Source organism: Dermacentor albipictus, chromosome 9 (genome assembly GCF_038994185.2).
Source record: "Dermacentor albipictus isolate Rhodes 1998 colony chromosome 9, USDA_Dalb.pri_finalv2, whole genome shotgun sequence".
Classification (NCBI taxonomy): Eukaryota; Metazoa; Arthropoda; class Arachnida; order Ixodida; family Ixodidae; genus Dermacentor; species Dermacentor albipictus.
Window position 1 is genome coordinate 32,028,321 of NC_091829.1, and position 22,024 is coordinate 32,050,344.

Genomic DNA, 22,024 nt, shown 5'->3' on the forward strand with positions numbered 1-22,024 from the left:
ACCAAGTATTCTATTTTCTTTCTGTCTTCAAGCCACGGTAATAAAAAATGTCCTTCGTTGAACTGCGCGCTTCCGGTAACAATTTGGGTGGAACACGTTGTAGGCGTGTCGCAACGGTCTGTCTATATAGTTTGCCATTTAGAGGGGCGTGCCGTCTCGAATTAAGCGCCAGTCTTTCTTCGTCTTCGGGTTCCAACGGAACCACAGAAGCGGCGACAAGCTCGACATCTGCGTTTGCCACTTGGCCAGGCTCGAGTCCTCGTTCGTGTAGTTGGAGAAGTCAGAGTAGGCGACAGCCTCGTCCCTTCCGGTGACGTCATTCAGTGTCGTCACGTACCGCAGCACGATCGCCTCCTCGCTGTCCACGGTGATTGGATTGGGCTGTGCGAGGACGGTTACAGAAAAAAAAAAAAAAAAACATTCGTTCAAAATCAAGCAGTCGAGAACTAGATGACATTTAGGTCGAATGCTCCAAGTTAACGTGGCCTCCAAATTCACGCGTGACCCATTTGCGCTGCGTAATCTCGGATGCCATTTTGCGTTCTACGGTATAGCGACACGCGTTGCTTTTCCGGCGCCTGAAATACGCAAAAGCATGACCTTCGAGATTGCCACCGTTACTCTGAAAGAGCCGTCTCTGGAGTGTGTGATGTGGACACCACCTATTGCTGGCGTAAAGATGGGAAACAGATAATCAAAAGGCATTGCTATTTAGGGTGATTTATTTTTAATGCGATCGCGTTATAGGCCGATTTCACTCACTTTGGAGGTAATGAACGAGAAAAGAGGAAACAGAGGGGCCCGAGTTTTAAGTTACTATTACAAGAGGCAACAGTCAATGGCACCAAGGAAGGCTTACGGGAAGTAACTTGTTTATATAATTTAAAATGATGCTATTATAAAGTAGTTCAACCAACATACAAATGATGGTTAATACGTGGAATTTTCAGCGGATTTGGCATGGATTCGCTGAGAAATGAAACTGCAGCACCGTTTATTGTTCTTTTTGGATAAGTATACTGCGTCCTTGTCATATAGCATTTCTTTGGATCTTTCTCAACAACTCCACGTCTAGAGTTACGTTAAAATGGCATTTAAGCTCGAAACTGTGCACATTGAGGCATAATTATGTATTGGCACTTTTGAGTATGAGTGTCGCTAGATATGTTGGGTAGTTACAGTCGCCATGTCAGCGACTATCTTATTGGTCTTAAAGAGTTGTTTTTATTTGTAACGTTAGAAAAGCAGATAATCGATGGAGATAAGCATAGAACGCTAATTGTCACCACACACCAAATTCTAGATGACAATATCGCGGTAAAACAAAGTGTTCGAAGCCAGAAGGACGAAGTTTAAACGAATCCCTTTGCTGTACGAAGTGCTGCACCGGAGGCGCCTGTAGACGCTATTGTAGTTTCTCACAAAAGTTACTAGGTGGAGCTCGCGTGCTGCGATCAGATCGCTTGTATATTAATTTGCCTACAGTTCGTGCTTGTGAGCACCTTCAGACGTTCTTGTGGCGTTATTTATTGCGCTTTATCTTTCCAGATACTCGAGCAATCATATTTTTCTTAGCGCATGAAGGCAATAAGTTTCTGCGCACATGCATAAGCATTGCGAATCGTTGCATTTATAATGGCATATTTTCTTCGAAGTTTCCACTTTGCAAAGTCACAAGCCCATTGGAAGCCAGAAGGACGACATTCATGGGCTACCAGTCACTCGCCGCACTGCCTATAAAACTACCACACTCACAACTCCCGCAGACACTATAGCACCAGGGTTCTCTTTAGTAAAATTTGTGGGAAACTGCACGGCTTGTACGGTGGCTGCACTGGCGTTCTTGGCGCTGGCGGAGTTGCTTCGAAACGCTTGACAAACGGGGCGCTTGCGTGAACCCGACGAAAGCGTATCGAGTCGGTTTGTCGGGCTGAGATTTGCTGTCGCGCTCATCGAACGCTAGCCGGCCGGGCCGCTCAGCGAGCGTCGAGTCGCGATGAGCCAACCCGACCGCATAGGTCGACTCAACCCGACCCACCAGCTACGGCATGTAAACGCGGAGGAGTCGAATCAGTGGTCTGGAGTAAGCAGCGATTAAACGGTACACGCTGTGTAATCCTCTCGAATCGACACATGCTGTAGCAGCAACCTCGACCCGTCATGTACGAGTCCGTACTGTCGAGTCGGGCTGCCTGAACTCGACATCCGAATCGACTTGCTCACGTCGGGTTCATGCAGCGAAAGTTTTTTTTAAACAAGAAAAGGTATTTGCGCACGCTTCTCGTCACCTGTAGTGCGTGGTAGACCTGGGCGGCGTCGGCCTCCACAATGCGCGTGGCCTTGAGAAAAACCCTCGAGGTTCTTCCCGGTGGATCCAGCAGGGGTCGCACGCGCAGCCTGTCTCGCTGTGCCAGCAACATGTCGTCCGTGCCCGGCGATCCTTCTGTGGTGAAGGGCTGACTGAGCAGCGTCAACGAGGTCGCGTTGGCGAACGCCGCCTTGGAGAGGAAGTCACCGAAGCTCGACGCCTGCACGCAGCGCCAGACATCCGTGAGTGCTCAGGTTTTTGAGGCGCTGTGTGCACAATTGTATACGACGAGATAGCGCTTAAAGGGAGACTTAAGCGAAACGATAAATCAGTTTAGACTAATAAAAGATTATTTGAGAACCTCGCAGGCAGTCATTTCAATATAACAGTTTGATTATTAGATGAGAAAATGAAGGTCGAAATATCAGTATTTGAATTTCGCGCCGAAACCCCGACGCCGCTACGTCAGTGTGACATCAGGGATACCAAAGTATGTTTTCGCATTTGGGCCGCGTTGGCTGAGTAAAGGTTCCCGAAGCTTGCCATGTTTAATATTTGGTTCCTTTAGAACACAATGTAGTCAATATGTACCGCTATATAAGTAAGTAGGCCCTAGAAGATGCCATGAAAAACCATGACGTCACAGCGACCAGGTGCGGGAACTTCAAGGAGGCGTCGCCACCGGCCTTTCGTTCTTGCGCTTTTTTTTTTGCTTGCCAAACGTCTTATTGGGGTAAGAGTGTTGTGTTTAGTGTCGTCGAAAGGCAATTTACTGAGGCAGAAAAAATCATTTTTCTTTTTAGTGTCCCTTTAAGAAAAGCAGAGAGGGCACACGAAAATGGGTGCGTCTAAAACGTGGCGCATTCGTTTTGAGAAAGTTCCGATTACACCTTTAGTGCAGCTTGAATAATGCGTACTAAGTGCTTTAGCGAACGGAGTTGAAAGGTAGACGCCTGGGTGCTGGCTCACGGTGCCAGTGTGTCGTCATGTGGTGGGGTTCGCTTCAGTTCTTCTGACAGCGTTTTACGTCGGGCATGTTTCCGCAAGTGGCATTTATTTATTTATTTATTTATTTATTTATTTATTTATTTATTTATTTATTTATTTGTCGTCATACTCTCAAGGCCCGGGGGCATTACAAAGAGGAGTGGTGATTATTACAAACAAATTCGTTAACAATATTCTTGAAGTTTGTGGCGTCAGAAATGGCAGTGATGGAGGCAGGGAGGCGGTTCCGGTCATTCGTCGTTCTTGGTAAAACGGAATCAAAATAAACGTTGGTGCGACAAGTTGGAACTTCAACTTTAAAACGACGATCCGTGCGTGACGATATGTATGATGGCGGAAAGATTAGTTCATCCTTAAGTGTTTCGTTAGTGCAATAAATCTTGTGAAAAAGGCATAGGCGAAAGTATTTACGACGTTTGGAATGCCGACGATTAATTGGAATGTCTTCCAAATACGCTGAACAACATGTACGGTTCATCTCGTGTTCGACATTCCTGTAGCCAACGCATGCAGACAACGTTTCGTAAAAATCAGAAAGCTATCGCTCAAAAATTTTAAATTATCTGTCTGTGCTGCTGCAGTATACTCGTTTGATGACTGAAAAGGTGCAAGAAATGTAATTGAAACAAATTTCCAATAAATTGCGCCGTTTCTAGACATGCTTCGTATTCGTAAACATAAGGCGTGGCGACGCACGTGGTATATAGTCTGGTCTTAGTCATGTAAGGTCTCATTCATCAAAGAAGCTAACTTGGCATCAAACATTTTTGTGCGGCCATTGATATACTGGGTGCAGGCAAAAAGAGCAGACGAATGCGATGCTACTCCACTTCGCAGGCCATCAACATAAAGAGCAATTTTCACTAATCAACGGTTCAAACGAGTGTTACAGAAAAACGAGTTATTACTAAGTCACTTTGCAGGAAAGGATGCAGCCATTGGGCACATACTGCTAGGAGTCTTGAAATATCGAAACTTTAAAGCCGCCATTAATTACCAAAGTCGCTATACTGGCATACCGAGTGGTTTCACAAAACGCCGGTGAACCATTTTAAACAATTAATACGAAAATATTAGTGTGGCGCTCGCTGGAAGAACCCTCGTAGCGGAGTGCGAATAATCATGTGACGTCAGCGGCTAAAAACAGAACGGCTCGCTTACTGACTCAACTCGTGAAAAGTCACTGAACGCGTCGCGCAGTCACAGGGCTGACGATGTACTTGACGTACGGTTTGCCAGCGCAAGGCATGAACTATAGATGGCGTTGTGTTCGCGCATGCGTACCTTACGTAGGACGACAAACTCTCGCAGGGCGACTGTGGTGACGTATTCGATGGGCGTGTCGGCGTAGCTGAAGGCGCAGTCCATGACGAGCGCAGCTTCAGCGAAAGCCAGGCTGCTGCCAGCCGGAACGCCGGGCCACGACCGGTAGGTGAGGCTCACCTGTTGGGACAGAGAACACGGACGCAATGTTCTACGACGCATACTGCTAGAAGTCGAAATATTTCCTGCAATGGCAGATTTGCAGGAGTCTACGCAGTAAACTCGCACGTGTGTCTCTGAACCTATGGCAGTTAAATATGCGAAGTTTCGCCATGGTAGGAGAATGGTTCGAACAGCGCTCAGCAGGCTCCTTGGGTCGGAGCAGCGTGTTCGAGATGAGGTACTAATTCCAACGTAAATATACCTGGTAGCGAAGCTTCCATAGGAGCCCATACGTTAAAAACATGGCGGTCCATCGCCGGTTCATGGGGCTTAGCGCCATCTGTATGTGCTGGGAACACTTCCGGCGGAAGAAAAAATAACGTGACGCAATGTCCGTTAAAAGAAGAAGTGACGTCATTTTGTTTTCGAAGGCGCGAAATTTGTTTTGTTGTTCTTCCTTTGGAGCTATATATTCAAATGCTCCGCCATTCGACTGATGGGCGTTTCGAGCTTTCAGCGCGGAAAGCGATGCAGGAAAAGGCCAGCCGTACGGTTGTCAAAATCGCATCCCTGCACAGAACATACTTTCTTTGGAGGCCGACGAAAGCTTTAGGTGTAGAGTGCTGATCCTATTGTCGGATGCCAAGCCCGTCGGCCAGCGCAGTCGCACGAAAACAACTACGCAATTATCTGGCGGTCGGAACTCACTACTTTTGACTGAACAGATTAAGAAGCAATGAAGCTACCCGCGTCACCAAATTCAGACAAACTTCGACAAGCAAGAAAGCACAAATTGTGAGGGGGGCGTATTTCAACAGGTGATACGAGTGCGCCTTTCTGCCCATTTGAAGACGTGCATTGCACTGCGAGTGATAGTGGCGTCAACGCCCCCTGTAGCGATGGGCGCTGAAAAGAAATGCATTTAATAATAATAATAAAATTAAACGTATTTTCTTAACTCATCACGAATATATAAAATAGACTAGGAAGTTTATTTTCGTTGAATGAATCTAACTGTGTCTCGTTTGAATTAAAAAAACGCGTTTTTCTTTCCCAATGTTTGTTCCCTCCAAACATAGTCGCGCTTCAATCGCTGCTCCCATAACCCCCCCTGCTGATGTCGGTGACAATCTGTACTGAACCACTTTTCGCCCGAAGCTTCGCGACCTATTTGAATCGACCTTGCTAATTCTTTTTTCCATTTATCTTCCTTGTTGCGTTTCGTCAGCAGTTAAAAAGGGCGCGCCGCGTATGATTTGCCACTAGGATTTGCGAGTCGTGAGCAGCGAGTGATAAAAGGAAGGAATAGAATTACGCCAGCGGAATAAATCGTTACACCAGCTTATATTTCTGACGTCTTGTCCGATTGTTCGAATGGTTTCGACAAACATGCGTTCCGCATTTCAGGCACGAGTCACGTATAGTTGGACACGGCGTCCGAACGCGAATTGCGGTGCGTTAGAAAAATGGCTGCTTAGACTTATGAATCCTCTTTGAGACTCGTTGGATGGGATTGCTGGTCGAACGTTGAAGCTCGTAATTCCGGAATCGTGTTGTCAATCCTATCTGTCAGACTACTCGCCAGACTATTGGATACGTTTTTTAAAATAAACTGTTCGAAGCTGGTTAACACTTTTACCACCGAGCCTGAGCTGTACTCGTCGTGGCGTTTGAAATTATATCAACCAAAGAGGAGCCGTATGCTCGTCCATGTCACAGCTGTTTCCGATTTGCTTGCAGCCGAGTCGCGTTTGTCGGCTCAGTTTGGATCTTGCATTAAAGTTTTGATCTTTTACCGCATTCTTCGGTGGCTTTAGTTTCCTTTCGTTATCATCGGTTCAGAGAACTGTGTTGGAACCTTACACGTGTGCTGCTGAGGCGTAGTCTTTTCTTCAGAGCATGCACCTTCTATTAATACTTCGGGTCAATATAAGAGCTAAACGCAGCATTAAATACTTCGAATCCTCACGTAATTTGCCAAAATTTGCTGGAATAACAATAATAGAAAGCTATACACTTTCTTACGAAGTGAATTGCCAGTTAAAGGAAGCAAAGGCTTCTTTTTTTTTAACTTTGGTGGTTGTCTTGTCTTCTTTGTACGACCATACAATCGTACAAAAAATCGCACAGTTTCTCTGCGCATATGCCATTTGTGCAGGACAGGTCCCTTTCTGTCGTTCCTATCCTAGGCAAGCAGCGCAGCACATTTATGTTCGAGAAACGAGCCTATAAATTGGGTTAGAAATAATTGATAATGATTGTGAAATTCGTAAGCTTCTTTCAATCCGCAGTAATTCCGCTGAGCGCCATCTTATAAACCGCATAAAGGAGGACGCTAGCGAGAGCGCAGCGCACTATGCAAACGGAGAGAGAGGGGGGCTGATACTCAGCGACTTCACCACGTGACCCCACCACGGGACCCGCGCGACCGCTAATTTCGCTGTCCATAGGATTGGCCCAGTTTTGGTTGCGCCATCTCCGAGATCGACGCAGTTTACCATTACGCTGTTTCGGGATCGGCCTCCGCTACTCGGCGAGAAATCGACCGAGCTGACATGCAAAACCAAGGAGCAGAAGGCAAGAGAAAGCTTCGTTAAAATAAAGGAATTATGCGCATGAAGGCGTACGTTTGTTGCAGCGAGCACATCAAGGCAGAGTTTGTTGTGTCTTTGAGAAATTACTTAGACAACAGAGCCGGTCACCGATATGTTTGTAGAAGTAGCACGGACTTCTATGTAAGCTGGTTGGTATGATCCTGTCTCTCAACGTTCGCGGTCAGAGACCATCCATCGAGTGAACGATTGGAACGTCGCAAAGAAGCGAACGCTTAAAAGTGCCTTCTGGGATTTATCGCTCACGGCCAACGCCGCTGACGCCAACGCCGACGCCGACGACACCGGCTTTTCTGCGACACGAGCTCCTTAACGCTGTCGCGTTAAAATGTGCCCGGCCGCAGCCGGAAAATCACTCTCCCACGAACCGGGCTTCGCTTCCTGAGCGCCAGGAGGAACGCCAACGTCCGCTGGTCGGTCGCGTTCACGTAGACGTTGAAGTGGCGCGCCCCTAGCGCCGCGTAGTAGGCCACGTATTCGAGCAGGTCGCGCTGTGCTTTAACGCCGTCCTCGGAGATCCAGGGCGGCACGCAGACGCCGACCGAGGCTCTCTGTTTCCTGACGCCGAAGTGAAGCTTGCGGGGAACGAACCAGAAGGCGCTCTCCTCGCGGCGGTACACGAGCGACACCAGGCGAGCGCCTGCGGAGAGAGACGAACCGCCATTTTAAAGAACGGAGCACGGATACAGCGAACTGGAAGCATTCTAGAAGTATTGTACTAGAAGTATTCTAGTACACTGTAGCAAGGAGGCCACGTGGGAAGAGAAACTTACTATAAGGAAACCATAAGCGGCACTAAAGAATGACAGTTAACGTATGCTGTAGATTGGTAAAATATCATTTTAAAACACTATTTATTATGAAGCCTTAGACGGCTCATGGAATGTAAATTTGACCGTCCGGCGTTGTGGTATCAAAATTCAATGACACCGAAATTTGGGGTGAAACCCTCGACCGTTGGCGGAAGTCGAACACACGATTTTTGGTGTTAATTACGGCAAAGTGAATTAAGGCACCGTTCATTAATATGCAGTTAATTAAGGCACTCGCACACACGCTCTTTGGCGTTAAGGCGAATTTCGTTAAGGAACAGTTAATTAAGGTAGAGTTAAGGCACTCGAACCCACTACCTTTGGTGAGAGAAAACAAGTAATAGGAAGCAACAACGCATTACAATGTAATGTAATGTAATGTAATTACAAGTAATGTAATGTATGCTTCTTGGGCTCGCATGCTTTCGCCTTCATCCTCTTTAGCGTATGCTAAAGTGACTGAATTTTTTTATTAACAAGGTGAGAAAAGGGTGGTTATTCAACCTTCCTTCTTTTTTTCGCACCGGAAACATGAGCTCCGATAGGTCAGTGTGACGTCACGAATTTGAATCGATTTTCTTGTATTTGCTCACATTGCCGCAACTTGCTTGGTTGAAACGCAGGTTTACATTTAATGCGATCTAATTCCGCAGTCTAAATAGATTGTAGCGGCAGCAGCATCGGCGTCGCATGAGAATTACGTAGACGCTCGCGTCTACACGAAACACGAGCGGCTGGCACGGGCTAGCGTTCCGAACCAGATTAAAAGAATGCTACGCTAAGAGAAGGAGTGTCGGTTTTTCCTCTCCTGCTACAGCCCGAAACGTTACCGGTCTACGTGGTCGCTCGTCGCCACGAGATAAACTATTTGTCGAGGAGACGCCGTAAAAATCCTTGCCGTCACAGACATCCACTGCTTGCTGGAACCTTAATGTGGCGTTGCTGCTTGCCTTTCGTTTTCGTGTCTTTTCTGGTGTACACCAAGCACCCTCTCCCGATTGGGGCAGGATGGGATTAGCTGAGTGAAATAAATACGGCACTTGATTAAAGTCACACTTCGAGAATGAGAAAGCGGCAGACATCGCGAGAGGTTTTATGAAGAGGCACTGTGCCGACTTAGAATCAGTCATTCAAGCTTGAATACACGCGTACGTTTTCCTTGAAGGAGAAGCACCTATGTGAAGCACCCGTGTCCTCTCGAGCTACCTATTTTGTTTACCTACTTCAAGTATGCTGACACGTATTCACCCGCTGCTTTAATTAAAGCTCTATTGCTAACCACCCACCTTCTTAATTTTAGAAGTGTTCTAAAGGGAGGCCGACCCGACAGCTTTTTTCTTTTTAATCTGGAACTTTCCTCTGCATTATGTTCATTTTGTAAGAAAAACAAAAGGAAAACTTTAGTAAACTTGAGCTTGAACGGCTGTGTTCGTTTCTTTGTGTTCGTTTCTTTTAGTTAGCTTTCCCTTCTTTAACACATCCCTACATGTGTTGTTATTAACCGAGGGTCCCGTTGCAGTCTTTGACTTGGGACCGTCGTCTGTATACTGTATCTTACCAATACATAGTATGCACGTGACGTCACATCCGCTGCTGTCGTCTGCTTCCGCCACCTTCCGTCATCTTGGGGAACCTTATCAACAGGTACGCGCGTAGGCCCATAGGTTCCCCACACGGAGGAAGGAAACTAAGGAGAGGCCCTACCCCCTCCGCGCGCTAGGAGAAAAGTGTGGCGGAAATGACGTATAGGTTCTCATTTTTTTTCGCTGCTTTTTTATTTTTTTTGCTGCATGGCCACGCCTTTTGGGCCACAATGGCGGCGTTGTTCTGATTTTTTGAACGCTCGCACGTGTTGCTCTGGTAGGTTTCGTGCCGTGGCAAAGGCGCTGTGTGGGCGGGTTTGCGTTAGTCACCGTGTCTTGTTGCGCTGTGTTACCTGCACCGTGCTCTGCCGGATGTTGCGCGAGCGCGCGCGCTCCGCGCGCGATACCACGCGCAGCGCGGCGTGGTTTCGCGAAAGATGTAAACAAGAGAGGAGGGTGGCACAAAAGGCGGAGCATCACCATGAGCAACGCCAACTTCCGGCTTCACTTTTGCTTCACAAAGAGTGACGTCAGGGCCTCTCCTTAGATTCCTTCCTCCGTGGTTCCCCAACATGGCGCGGCCGTAAACCGGAAGTCGCGGAGTATCCTTGAATGGCGTACGTGCATACTATGTATTCATTGTATTTAAAGAATAAAAAATGGCCAGGCTTAGCTTGGTTAAGCCAAGAATGCGTTGCATATTGCGCGGTGTTTTTTCTTTTTTTGAGGGCGAGGTATTGCTTGGCGCTACTTTGGGAGATTGAGGGGCTTTAGTCACGCGCCGGCGCAGCGCCCCTAGCGGGAGGAGCGGGAGTCACGCGGTGGCTGCGGCTGCGCGCGACCGCGCGAGTTGGGGCCCAGCTTTCCCTCCGGCTGTCGTGACGTCACGTCACGTGGTTGGTGGCTGCCCGGCCGCGCCCAAGGGCTGAACTGAATGATTGCAATATGCAACGCATAAAAACTGAAACTGAAGACGCGAACGGGACGCTTGTGTGCACTACTCACTGGCGTCCTCGGGCACCGCGCACGTTGCGAGCACAGGTTCGTAGGGGGCGCTCGTGAGTCCGCCGACCGGCACGCTCGCCGCGCTCTTCACCACCACATCGGTGCTCCACAGGTACGAGCAGTTGGTCCGAGGGTCGTCGCCGACGCAGAGCTCGACCCTGGCGCTGCCGTTCCGGTAGACCGGCACGTGCGCCTCGTCCGGGTGGCGATCGCGCGTCTCGACCAAGAACGTGCCTCGCTCGGGCGTGACGTCCCTGCGCCGGGCGTTGTCGTCGCCTCGTTCATCATCATCAGCTTGGTTACGCCCACTGCAGGGCAAAGGCCTCTCCCATATTTCTCCAACAACCCCGGTCATGTACTAATTGTGGCCATGCCGTCCCTGCAAACTTCTTAATCTCATCCGCCCACCTAACTTTCTGCCGTCCCCTGCAACGCTTCCCTTCCCTTGGAATCCAGTCCTAACCCTTAATGACCATCGGTTATCTTCCCTCCTCATTAGATGTCCTGCCCATGCCCATTTCTTTTTCATTATTTCAACGAAGATGTCATTAACTCGCGTTTGTTCCCTCGCCCAATCTGCTCTTTTCTTATCCCTTAACGTTACACCTATCATTCTTCTTTCCATAGCTCGTTGCGTCGTCCTCAATTTGAGTAGAACCTCATCATTGAGTAGCCTCGTTATCGCTGCCATTTACAGCGTCTGAACGTCGATTAGGGATCGTGTCATACGAAGAAGCCCACAAAATTGGCAGCGGCTTAGCTCGGCTATGCCAGGATATACGTAGCGAAAGCTAATGCATAGTATGGTTAGCCTTGGTTAATCTTGATTGCAAGGTCAGGTTAGACTGGTTGTCTAGCTATGTTGCGGCGTTTAGCCAGTTGTTCGGCGCGCTGTTCGTCTGTTTCCCGGGCGATTAGTTTCCTCTTCATCTCGTTCCGATGTCCATTCCAGGCCTCCTCCTCCTTATCAGAATTGTTGCCGTCCATACTGCCGCCTCAACTGTGGTTGCGGCGCACTCGAGCTCTCCTTTTCAGTCCTCCGACATGTTATCAGGCATGCAACGCAGCTGGCGAAGCGAGCGGAGGCGAAGGCAACGATGAGGAACGCAGTGTGACGAGGAACCCGGTGTGACGTCATGTGCCTCGTCGGAGCACCGCCACGGCGCAATCGCAAGTTCGGGTCCACTAAAGGTTTCGCTTTAAAAGGGAGCGGCTATGCCCTCCGTGGTGACTGGCGTTTCGCTGTTTGAGCCCGAAGGCGCGGGATCAAATCCCGGTCACGGCGGCCGCATTTCGATGCGAAGCAGCAATCTGGCGACACCCAAGTGGTGACGAAATGAAACCCCACCCCTCGGAGAAGACCTATTCGGAGTAACGGACGCCGATCTCGAAAGACACTCTTTTCTCTATACGGCAAACACCGGAAGCGATTGGAGGAGCCGAAAATACATACGTCATGGTCGCCAAGCGTCGTTTCGTTTTTGCATCTGCGTCCCGGCGGTCAGCCCGAGATCATTTCTGCCCGCTTTCCCTTTCGCGTTGCCGTCGAAACGTGCCGCACGTGCCCCGTCGATACTGTGACAGCACGGCGACGGCGAACGCGCCTCGGGTGACACCGTATCACTGCTATCGCAGTCGAACGCGTTCGGTGCCCCGCTCACCTTCTGAGGAAGATGCAGTCGTACTTCCCGTAGTTGGTGCCGTTGGGGCCATACGAAGGCACCAGCTGCTCTGTCGGGGCCAGCAGCAGGAAGCGGATGAGCGTGGGCCTCACGCGTTGGTCCACGAACACACCGCACGTGTAGGCCCACGAATGGGTCTGACGCCAGCGAACGGACGCGTTGAGCCGCCAGACGGCGTAGTCGGTGCGACTCTCCTCTTCGGCGGTCAGCCAGAACGGGGAGAACTCGGTGTCGGCGACCGAGCTCTGCGAGCCGTTCGACGCGGCGGCCGCACGGTTGAAGGTGCCGCCCTCTCGCGGAGAGGTCTGCACGGGGCCGTACGTCCTGATGACGTAGAACGCGGTCAGCAGAAGAACGCCGACGATGACGGGGCGGAGCGGACCCTGGGAAGGGGAGTAGAATTGTGCCTGTTAAAATACTAGCGACATGACACTCTGGACGTGCTTTCTTATTTGCATTTAAGGAGCCCTAAAACACGTGTTTAAAGGCGCCCTGAACCACTTTCTATCGAAGTTGGAGAAATGTCATTTGAAGTTAGGCTATTTCACAAATAGTTCGCCGCAAAAAGTACATCAGCAGCATCGGAGCTATTGGCAAATCAAACACGCGTTTCGCGGCGCTTCTGCTCCTTCTTCAAAGCCTTGCATTGCGAAGACTATGGCGGAGCGGGACGTGCCCATAACGCTCCGCATACTGCACATCATCATGACGCGCAGTTCATAATTAGATTTTTCATGTTAACGTAAATATATGACACTACTCCCGCTTCTGGCGTCTACAACGCACCAAAACGTGATACAAATGTGGTTGTCCTCGGCGCGCTGCAGTGCACTTAGCCGGTAGACTCACGGCGGCACCTCGCGGCGGCCGCGGTATCTATTCCACGTAGCAGACCGCAGCTACATGCAACTGTAGTGCGTATGCGCAGCATTTTCTTTGTGCACGGCAGGGTTTGAGTGCCTGCTCACGCTTGCATTCTCCAGTCTGACCGTGCTACGTAGTGCGGACCGGCTTTGTCATTCAGCAGCTTGAGACGGATAGTAGCCACTGAAAGAGTTGGGGTCGGGCATGAAATAAGTGGTAGCTGGCCCACGCCGTCGTCCGACTCATCCACGCTAAGGACGTTTTGAAGGGAGGGACTTGTTCTCATGGAGAACGAGGAATATGGGATTTATTTACAATATCTGCATGAAGGATGGAGAACGTTACATTTCATCAGTATAGCATGACTGAAAAAGAAAGCACGCCGAACAGCCGGAAACGGCTGCTTAAAAACCCTCTGTCCTCCCTAGATCCCTAGGTGAGGGAAAACTGCCGCTCAACCTTCGTCCAATGGGAGCGTCCAAATCCATCGTAGTCGACCCGCCTTTGAGGGGGAGGGTTCACACACTCACTTCTGCACTTTGGTTTCACTGAACACACCGAGGTGAGAGGGTTCTCGTAGACATGGGTTGATACGCTTGACCCAAGCAGGCGCCTCTTGATCCCAGAGCTGACCCCGCAGCAAGCCGCCGCGTCTGTCCATTGACTGTGACGTCTTCTGGGGCCCGCGAGAAAGCAGCGCAAAATACCCTTTTCCAGGAGTTATCTTGCTCCAAGCAAACCGTGAAGGCGATAGCGAATAAACTAACAATACTCGGTCCGCCGAACATGGCTAGACATGCCGGTGCCGTTGGGCTGTCGAGGAGGCGCGTTGTTGTCTTTACAAAGCGAGTCGTCCCAGCGGGCCGGGAAGGGTTTGAAGGTCGCTTCTCCGAAGATCGCTAACACTGCAGGTTGATCGAAACAACTGCAGCGGGCTGTGAATGGTTTGCAATTCAGTACCGCTGCAGGCCCATCGTAACACCACATCCAACTTGCGCATTTTGAAGCGCCATCAGTAAGTCTGCCAAGCCATCTAACCAGGAGCGGACAGGAGCGAGCGCGCGCTGGAAAGTGTGCGTGCGACTTGACCTTAAGTTTCTCGTGATTCGAGGCTAGTTGGGTGTTCGAAACTAGTCGAAATTAGCGTCACCCGGCGGTTACAGCACTGATAAGCAGGTTCGCTAAAGTTTAATTCCTACGTGGGCGCCCGCGGCCGAGCGTGAGCAGACGACAGTCGGCTTCTTCTGGAACTACGCAATCATTATCGAAATTCGATGGCAGATTATCGCTTACTTCGGCATGCTTATTAAACTTCTTCAATAAATATGCATAGTAAGAGTAGGAAGAAGCCCACTGATCCAAACATCCTTCTTGATTGATGTCAACTATTGGCCAATAACAGCCACGCATGGAAATCTGCTATATTGCGAAATAAAGTGCCCAGAAAAGAGCAGGCTTCTGTTGAAAAGACAGCGTTTGAGGGAAAGGTGACTTCACGCTCCGCTTGCCAGCTCCATGCACCGCGCAAAACTGCAAAACTTGATTGAGATCGATGTTCACTGCAGCGTATGCTATCCGCGGTCTATGTTTATTCATCGCGCCTGATGGGTGGTTCAGGAACCGTTTAGCTAATCATAGAACGGCCTCACTATTAAACTATAGAGGCACGTGACGCCTTTGTAAGTTGCGGTTTGTTAACAGCTAGGAAGGTTGTATTTCGCATAATTATATTTGATTATGCCGACAGGGTGGGTGAGGATCACGTGACTGTTAAACTTTGACCCGGTCGGGGTGTGAACGTCCAACTCCCCCCCCCCCCCCCCCCTTGAAGTATCTGTGTTAGCATACAAGCTGCCCAACCACCCCCTCCACATCTACGGCCAAGTGCGTTTCTGTGAAATAAGGAGTTACCACACTTAATTGGTCAAAATTATAAAGAGGTGGCAATACTTAAAATTGCACAGCGAAGCCACACTGGCGACACATAGTTTCCGAAACGGGAGTTGTGAACGTCACATTCAGTGCTCGTAATGTACGCTTACCGACATTTCGCGCTCATCGTCGCTGTGCGTGGAATCTCTCCAAGCTTCGGTGAAGAGCCGTTTGTGGCTGGGCGCGTAACCGCGCTTTGGCTGGAGGAACATCATCTTGACGCATACAGTCGTCGAGACGCCAACGTGCAATTTGACCGACGAGCTGCAGGATAGCCGTGAACGCTTGCTTGCTCCGCGATGACAGCGTCTCACGAGCGTTTTAGAATGCCCGTTCTTCGGCGTCGTTCTTTCTGGGCAGGTATGGCACGAGCCCGATGTTGGAGGCATGGCCTTCGAGTTTGCTTCAGCGCGCACGATCTCGGAGGACCTGTTGGAGTCCCCGGAGTTTCCTAATAAAACTACCAGAAGGAGCTCTGGCGCTGCAGTCGCTCAGCTACTATGGGAAGGATTATTAATGAATAGCTCTCTTTAATGTTCGTGCATATGACTTTGAACGCTCTTGTTACTGTTTCTACAATGCTTCACTTGCATTTATTGACCTGAATTCACAAGCAATCCGATATTAATGAGCGTAAAAGGCAATAAGACTCTCGTTACATGCATAGTCACTGCAAACTGATTGCAGTTATAGCGCAATATATTGCTGAGGTGAGCAGTTTGTGAAGTTACAAAGACGTCTCCTAGTTTCCCTTTACTTTCTTGTGTGGATAGAACTTTGCAAGTGTTCGTGCTATTTGAATGTCACCAGTGCATATCACCTTTTTCGTGTTTTTTTAATTGTTCTACAAAAAGGAGCAGCCGGCGCCTATAATGGTACCAGCTTCTCCTTCATTTCATGTTAATACACAGAACAAGATAAGAAGTTTGAAGCCAAAAGAAGGAAGTTTAGGCAAATGTAAGTACTAACCGCCATTCGCTTGCTGGCTGTTGCGGAAAAAACAAGTTGACAAATTCTGTTTCCGTGGTACTTCTCTCCGGGCAACATTAACAGACGCCGCAGAGCTTTAAAGCGAAGAAACTCTCTCTTTTCTGTTCCTCACCTCTCCCCCCTTTATTGACTTCGCACAGGATAAGAGAGAAGCGTAGAGTCAGTGTGTTCGCATGATGTTAACCAAACCAAATGAGAGAGAGAGAAAAAATATAGAAAACAGGAAGTAATAACAAGAGGGATGGTTAATATTGGTGCTTCACTGCGCCACTTCGTGTATACATATCTTCAAGAGAGCGATGACAGGCGCTAGTTGCTGGATGTTTATACTTTCTTCTTGCGCTGTGTACAAACCGGAATGACGAAATGATGGATGCAGAAAAAGGCGGACAAACGAATGCCGTGCAATCTTACAACTGGTTTAGTAGTGTCAGATCTCGTATATATAAAAAGGCAAAAAATCAGATTGAAATGCAAGCTTAAAATCAAGTCCGTGTTTCCTGTAGCCGTCCTTTCGTCTTTTAGGTTTGTGCATAACGCAAGAAGAAAGCACGGACAGGTATCTTGTTAACTGAAAGACGAAAATTACTCGCCGTGCTCAGTCAGTGGCTGTGGCTTTGCACAACTGAGCACGAGATCGCGGGTTCGATTCCCGGTGGTGGCGGCCGCATCCCGATGAGCGGCAAAATTGACCCGGATCCCTTCACTACAGCGTCCCTTATGAAACAGTGTGATGTATTAGGAGGTTGTATCTTATCAATAAAAGCGACAAGGAAGACAGGAAATGTAGACCCATACAGCCGTGTTACAGCTACTGCACTCTCAAAAGATCCAACTTGTCTTCGCAAACTACTAAAGGCACATTTTAACAGCTATAGCACGCTTACCTTCATCCAAATCGTTCGCACTTCTACGCGAATTGTTGAGCCGTAACCGAGCTCCGAAACTGTAGTCACCAGTCCATGCAGCGTGAATGACTCGAGTTGTAAATCTTGTCTTCTCGGTGACTGTGGGCTGCGATTTAGAAACGCGCTCCGACACTGCTTCAGCTTGAAAGATGGACGAAAAAAAAAAAGAATACCTCGCAATGTTCGAATTGTTGTGGGGACGTCAACTTGGCCGGAATGATGTTCGTAATCCATTTAGATGAATGTCCAACATCTGGGTAGTTTATACGTTCTCAACTTCCTTGCCTTTCGGCCGGAACACTCAGCAGTACAGAAGCCACACATCGTCCGCCGAGAAGCCTACGCACACATGTGTGCAGAAACAATGAAAACAAACGGCAGCCACATGCGGGCTTCGAGCACAGGTTTTTTAAAATGTGGTGGCATCGCGTGACCGAGCAGCTGTGCGGCAGGAAATGTACGAGACACCACGTGCAACCATGTGTCAGAAGTCCTTCGTCGATGACGGGAAGGCGGCAGTGCGAAGCAACATCCAAGCTTTAGCTCTCTACTTAGCGTTGACTTGTATAGGCCACTTTGTTTGAAGACATTCGTTATACTTACATTCGTGGCATTCTTGTTGTCGGCATATGTGAAGGTGTGTGACTCTACCCTTGACGAATGTGCGCAACGCAAAAAGGGTCGAATTAATAAAGGGAAGATCAGATATCCAACGGTTCGTAGCCATTGCTACAAAGGATACTCGTATGGGTTTCCTTTGTAGCAATTGCTACGAACGGGTGGATATCTGATTTTCCCTTTATTAATTACCTCTGTCCACCTTGCGAGTTTCCGCAGAACTATTACGTCAAAAAGAGACGAAGGTAGAAAAAAAATAAAACGAACGAGCGCTCAGTCACAACTAAAAGTAAATCAGGGAAAATTTTCCATATATACATACCACCTGGCAAATGACAAAAACTACGACACCTTTGATCTAACAGACAAATATATTCAAGTGCACTAGATACGCCAGGGCATGTGTAGACACAGATATGAAATTAATGCTTAGATAGATATCGCACCTTCTTGCCCGAGAGGATGACGAATGGCTGATTGATGCACACATTACTGCGCGCAATGTGATAAGCTTCACTCTCAAGCCTCGTAGTTTTTTGCCTATTAGGGCTGGGGACGTCCGCAGGTAAACGTACTTAAATTACTTGCCGGATGTGCTGGACGTGCGTAAAGGTCCCAGTTAACGTACTTGGCTAGAGGACTGTGGTATAAAAGTTACGAACAATGATAAGGTGCCTCAGAAAGGCTGGCCCACGTTTCGATAGGTGGACCCATCTCTTGACGAATATAAGTCCACATATCAAAACGTGGGCCAGCCTTTCTGACGCATGTTATCCCTGCTTGCAATTTGTATACAACAGTGTGCTACTCCATCTGTCGGCCCCCTTCTTAATTTTGACTAGATGACTGTTAGAACTAAAAACACGAGAACGGTTCACAGGACGAGGGGGGGGGGGTTGCGTTTGAAGGGACTAACAGTGTTCAAATCAAATAAAATGTTTATTTACACCATGTACATTACAGATGCAGGACATAAAAAAAAAGAAGCTGCCAGCAGGCAGCTTGACGAGTCCGCAGCCCTACGTAATGAGCGGCGTTTGGGCCACAACAACAACAACAAAAAGACACATTCAATGAACAAATGCAAGCATTTGATCAGTGCAAAACAAAAGCAAAACACAATGTTCCAAAATAATAGATACCAGGATAAGTCAAATCAGTTTTCTTCTTCTTCATAATTAGATCTAAGTTCAGCAGGCGAACAAATAAATAAATCAAAATTAGCATATTGATAATGGTTTAACAGTGATGGCAAAGAATAACATAGACGTTTTATGCCAGAGTTCAAACGAGGTGCAACAGCATTCCAATATTCACCGTGTCTGGTAGTGTAATATTGCTAATTTTTTTCTAAATGTGCCAGAATACGCAGGTTGTTTATGTTATATATCACATCATATTTAAATGTAGTACTCAAACCGTAGTGGTATAGTTTCTGAGCCGTGATAACATGCACACTATGGAAAAAAACCTGCAGCTGTTGAATCAAAACCAGCATTATAAACATGGCGTAGGTATCGTTACTGGATAACGTAAATTTTTTGTAGGTTGGAGAATGTAGTTGTACCCCGAACAAGTTGGCAGTAGTTAACAGGTGAATACAAAAGAGAATTATAAATCAATGTTTTAGGTTTCGCAAAAAGAATGCATCTGAGACGAGCGGTTATTCCAGTTATTCTAGCCAGATTAGTCACGAGAAAGTTAACATCAAATTCCCAGGACATGTGCTTAGTAAATGCCACACCAAGGCATTCGAAATGGTCAACAATATCAAGAAGACGAGAGTTAAAAATAATATCGGCATGAGGAGCGACTGGCTTATTTTTGGCCTGAAAGATAACTGCTTTTGTTTTATTTTCATTAATCTTCGTAGAGCAATATGAGGACCACTTCAGGACCACAGCATGTGCTTGCTGCGGTAAATCTAGGGAAACGATGGAGCATATTTAATTAGAATGTGAAGATATGTGCCCAGTGGTCGATTTAGGGACCTCTGGGCTCCTTGAAGCCTTTGGGTTCAGCGAGAGCAAGTGGAAAGCAAACATGTCTGTAATAGAAACAAGTAAGTGTCGACTGGAAGATTGGTGGAAGAAAAGTAGGCAAACGATAAACAGTGGAGGCGTACAAAAAGAAACTTCCCAATAGGAGTTGAGAAAGTTGGTGATGGAAATTCTTCGTGGGGGTTTTTTCCTTTTCTTTTTTTCTTTTTTTTGATAGCTAGGACATTAGGCAATATATTAACAAGAGCTTGGTGACGCAACCCACCACCCCGTTCCAATGTAAATGCTCATAGCATCCATCCATCCACCCTTGGAGTGGAGGAAGACCTTCAAGTCGAAGATGGTTTGAGAACACGGTGGTTAGTCATCTAACTTGTTGTGCAGTTTAGGGACGTTAAACGCCATAATTTTTTTTGTGGCGTGAGGTTGGGAGCACTATGTCATCTCAGGTGGCTGGGAGAATGCCTTGGGGTGTACATTACAGAGGATTGTGAATGTGCGTCCGTACATGCCATGGCTTTCGTTGAATTGCGTTATAGTGACATTATTGACTGCTTTTCAATGAGTGAATGAATGGAAGTTTACTTTCATATGTTCAAGAACACACTAAAATGTACACACAATACACTTACACCAATAGCCCAATGTGGCTGGTCCAGTACAGTATGCAACAAATCGCAGGTCATCAAGCAGGAGAACTTTTGGATCAGTAGCAATACTACATTACGGATCTTTGCGCGTTGGAGGTTCTATTATATTAGTCACTTTCGAAGTGAAATCAAGTTACCTTGAATTTACCCTTCATCCCAAACTCGGTGTTCTTAAATGATGGTCCAAACCAAGCCGAACCACCTTAATTTCAACGCGCAAATTTGGGTTGCCCCAGGCAAGAAGTTGCCACAGACTACTTGATAAGACCTGGAGAGCATGCGGAATTCAACAATAGCGCTACATTAAGTAAACATACAAAATAAAATAATAATAATAATAATACATGAAATGCACACAAGTGATTATTTTGAAGCGATGGAGACATAATACGCGTACAAAACTGAATGAAAAGCGAATGCAGAAAACAATACTACAATTGCCAATACTCATCTATTCATGTAAATTGTGCAAAACACCAAATACAGCCCACTTGAAGGGTCCCTGCAACATATTTTATCACATGTTTAGGATGAGTCAAATCTCTCTCTCTATCTCCCCCTGGCCCTTCAAAAAAATTAATAAAAAGAAGAAGAATGCACCTGGTACCAACAGAGTTGCCGGCAATCGAATGCTGCCGTTTCCGTACCCTCGGGTCGTTCCCTTGGGGAACCCTACGTAGCCACACTGCACCGATAAACGCGCAGAGCTTTCGTCTCGGCACGACGTCGAGATCACGGGGCGCGACTTCTTGCGTCGTCCAGTCTCGGAGGGCACAGTGTCGGCGCTGTGGTATCGTTCTCTATCACTAGACGGCGCCATCATCTCATTGGTGCAAACGTTCGCAAGCGCCGTTCTTTGTTTCAAACTGGACAGCTTGTCGGTGTTGGAAGTTAACCAAATATCGCTGGGCCGACTGGCTTCTGGAGCCCACCGCAAAACCACAAATGAGGCAGTGCAGGGTAACGGTGGTTGGGCCTCTTTGAAGCGCAGGGGAAAGCTAGTTTTGAAGGAAGACTCAGGAATATGACTCAAAATAAGCTGTCGGCTAAAGTGCACAAGAATCTGTACCTCAAAATCCTGGAGACAGAGTGGAGGAAGAGGTACAGAAAGTTGGCAGTGAAGTACAAGGTAATTGAAAGTGTAAATAGACAACCAGGAGTCATCAGAAAGAAAGTAAGAGAGAAAGAGACAGTGAATTGGATACAAAGAATGAAAACAAAAATGACCATGGAAATTTAGAAGAAATGGGGAAAAACTGGGAGGGAAAATATTTATGATAACACAAAGGAAAGTGCGTTGATATTTGAGGCTCGATACGGTTGGCTAAGAACAATAAGAAACTGGAGCAAATATTCGCAACAAGATGAGACGTGTGTACGCTGCAGCAAAAATCCGGAGACCACTCAGCACATCCTAATGGATGGAATGCGAAGGAATTTACCCAGTTGAGACCGGGAGGTAACGTACACCGTCCAGAAGCACTTAGATTTAACGTGGACAGAAACATCGACTGGTCAGCTGTCGAGATAAGCGGGACGTTTAGAGCATTGGTAGAAAAATAGCAGAACAGAAATTGATACAACCGGATCGATTACAGGCATAGGTAGCGATGCAAAATAAGTAGAG

The 22,024-nt window shown here is 47.7% G+C and overlaps 2 protein-coding genes across 3 annotated transcripts in view; one reads left to right on the forward strand and one right to left on the reverse strand.

The window, feature by feature from the left end:
- LOC135912716 (uncharacterized) lies at positions 1 to 15,593 on the reverse strand. Its single transcript, XM_065445235.2, has 7 exons — positions 15,342 to 15,593; positions 12,415 to 12,818; positions 10,754 to 11,007; positions 7,722 to 7,993; positions 4,601 to 4,759; positions 2,289 to 2,528; positions 1 to 381 (listed from the first exon to the last, which is right to left on the reverse strand). The coding sequence occupies exons 1-7, from the start codon at positions 15,444 to 15,446 to the stop codon at positions 139 to 141; spliced, it is 1,677 nt and encodes a 558-aa protein (XP_065301307.1). The 5' UTR covers positions 15,447 to 15,593; the 3' UTR covers positions 1 to 138.
- Positions 4,653 to 22,024, forward strand: part of LOC135912699 (uncharacterized) — a 347,304-nt gene continuing 329,932 nt past the window's right edge. For both annotated transcript variants that reach the window (XM_070525684.1, XM_065445214.2), the window contains exon 1: positions 4,653 to 4,744. The gene's annotated coding sequence lies outside the window, so the exon portion shown is untranslated. The remainder of the gene's footprint in view (positions 4,745 to 22,024) is intronic.

Bases quoted from the DNA above. Each gene is read 5' to 3' on its own strand.
- LOC135912716 (XM_065445235.2), bottom strand. From the start codon at position 15,446: ATGATGTTCCTCCAGCCAAAGCGCGGTTACGCGCCCAGCCACAAACGG. The intron at 2,529-4,600 runs GTACGCATGCGC...CGCTGCGTGCAG, and splicing joins AGTTTGTCGTCCTACGTAAG to GCGTCGAGCTTCGGTGACTT. The intron at 382-2,288 runs GTGACGAGAAGC...GTCCTCGCACAG, and splicing joins AGGTCTACCACGCACTACAG to CCCAATCCAATCACCGTGGA.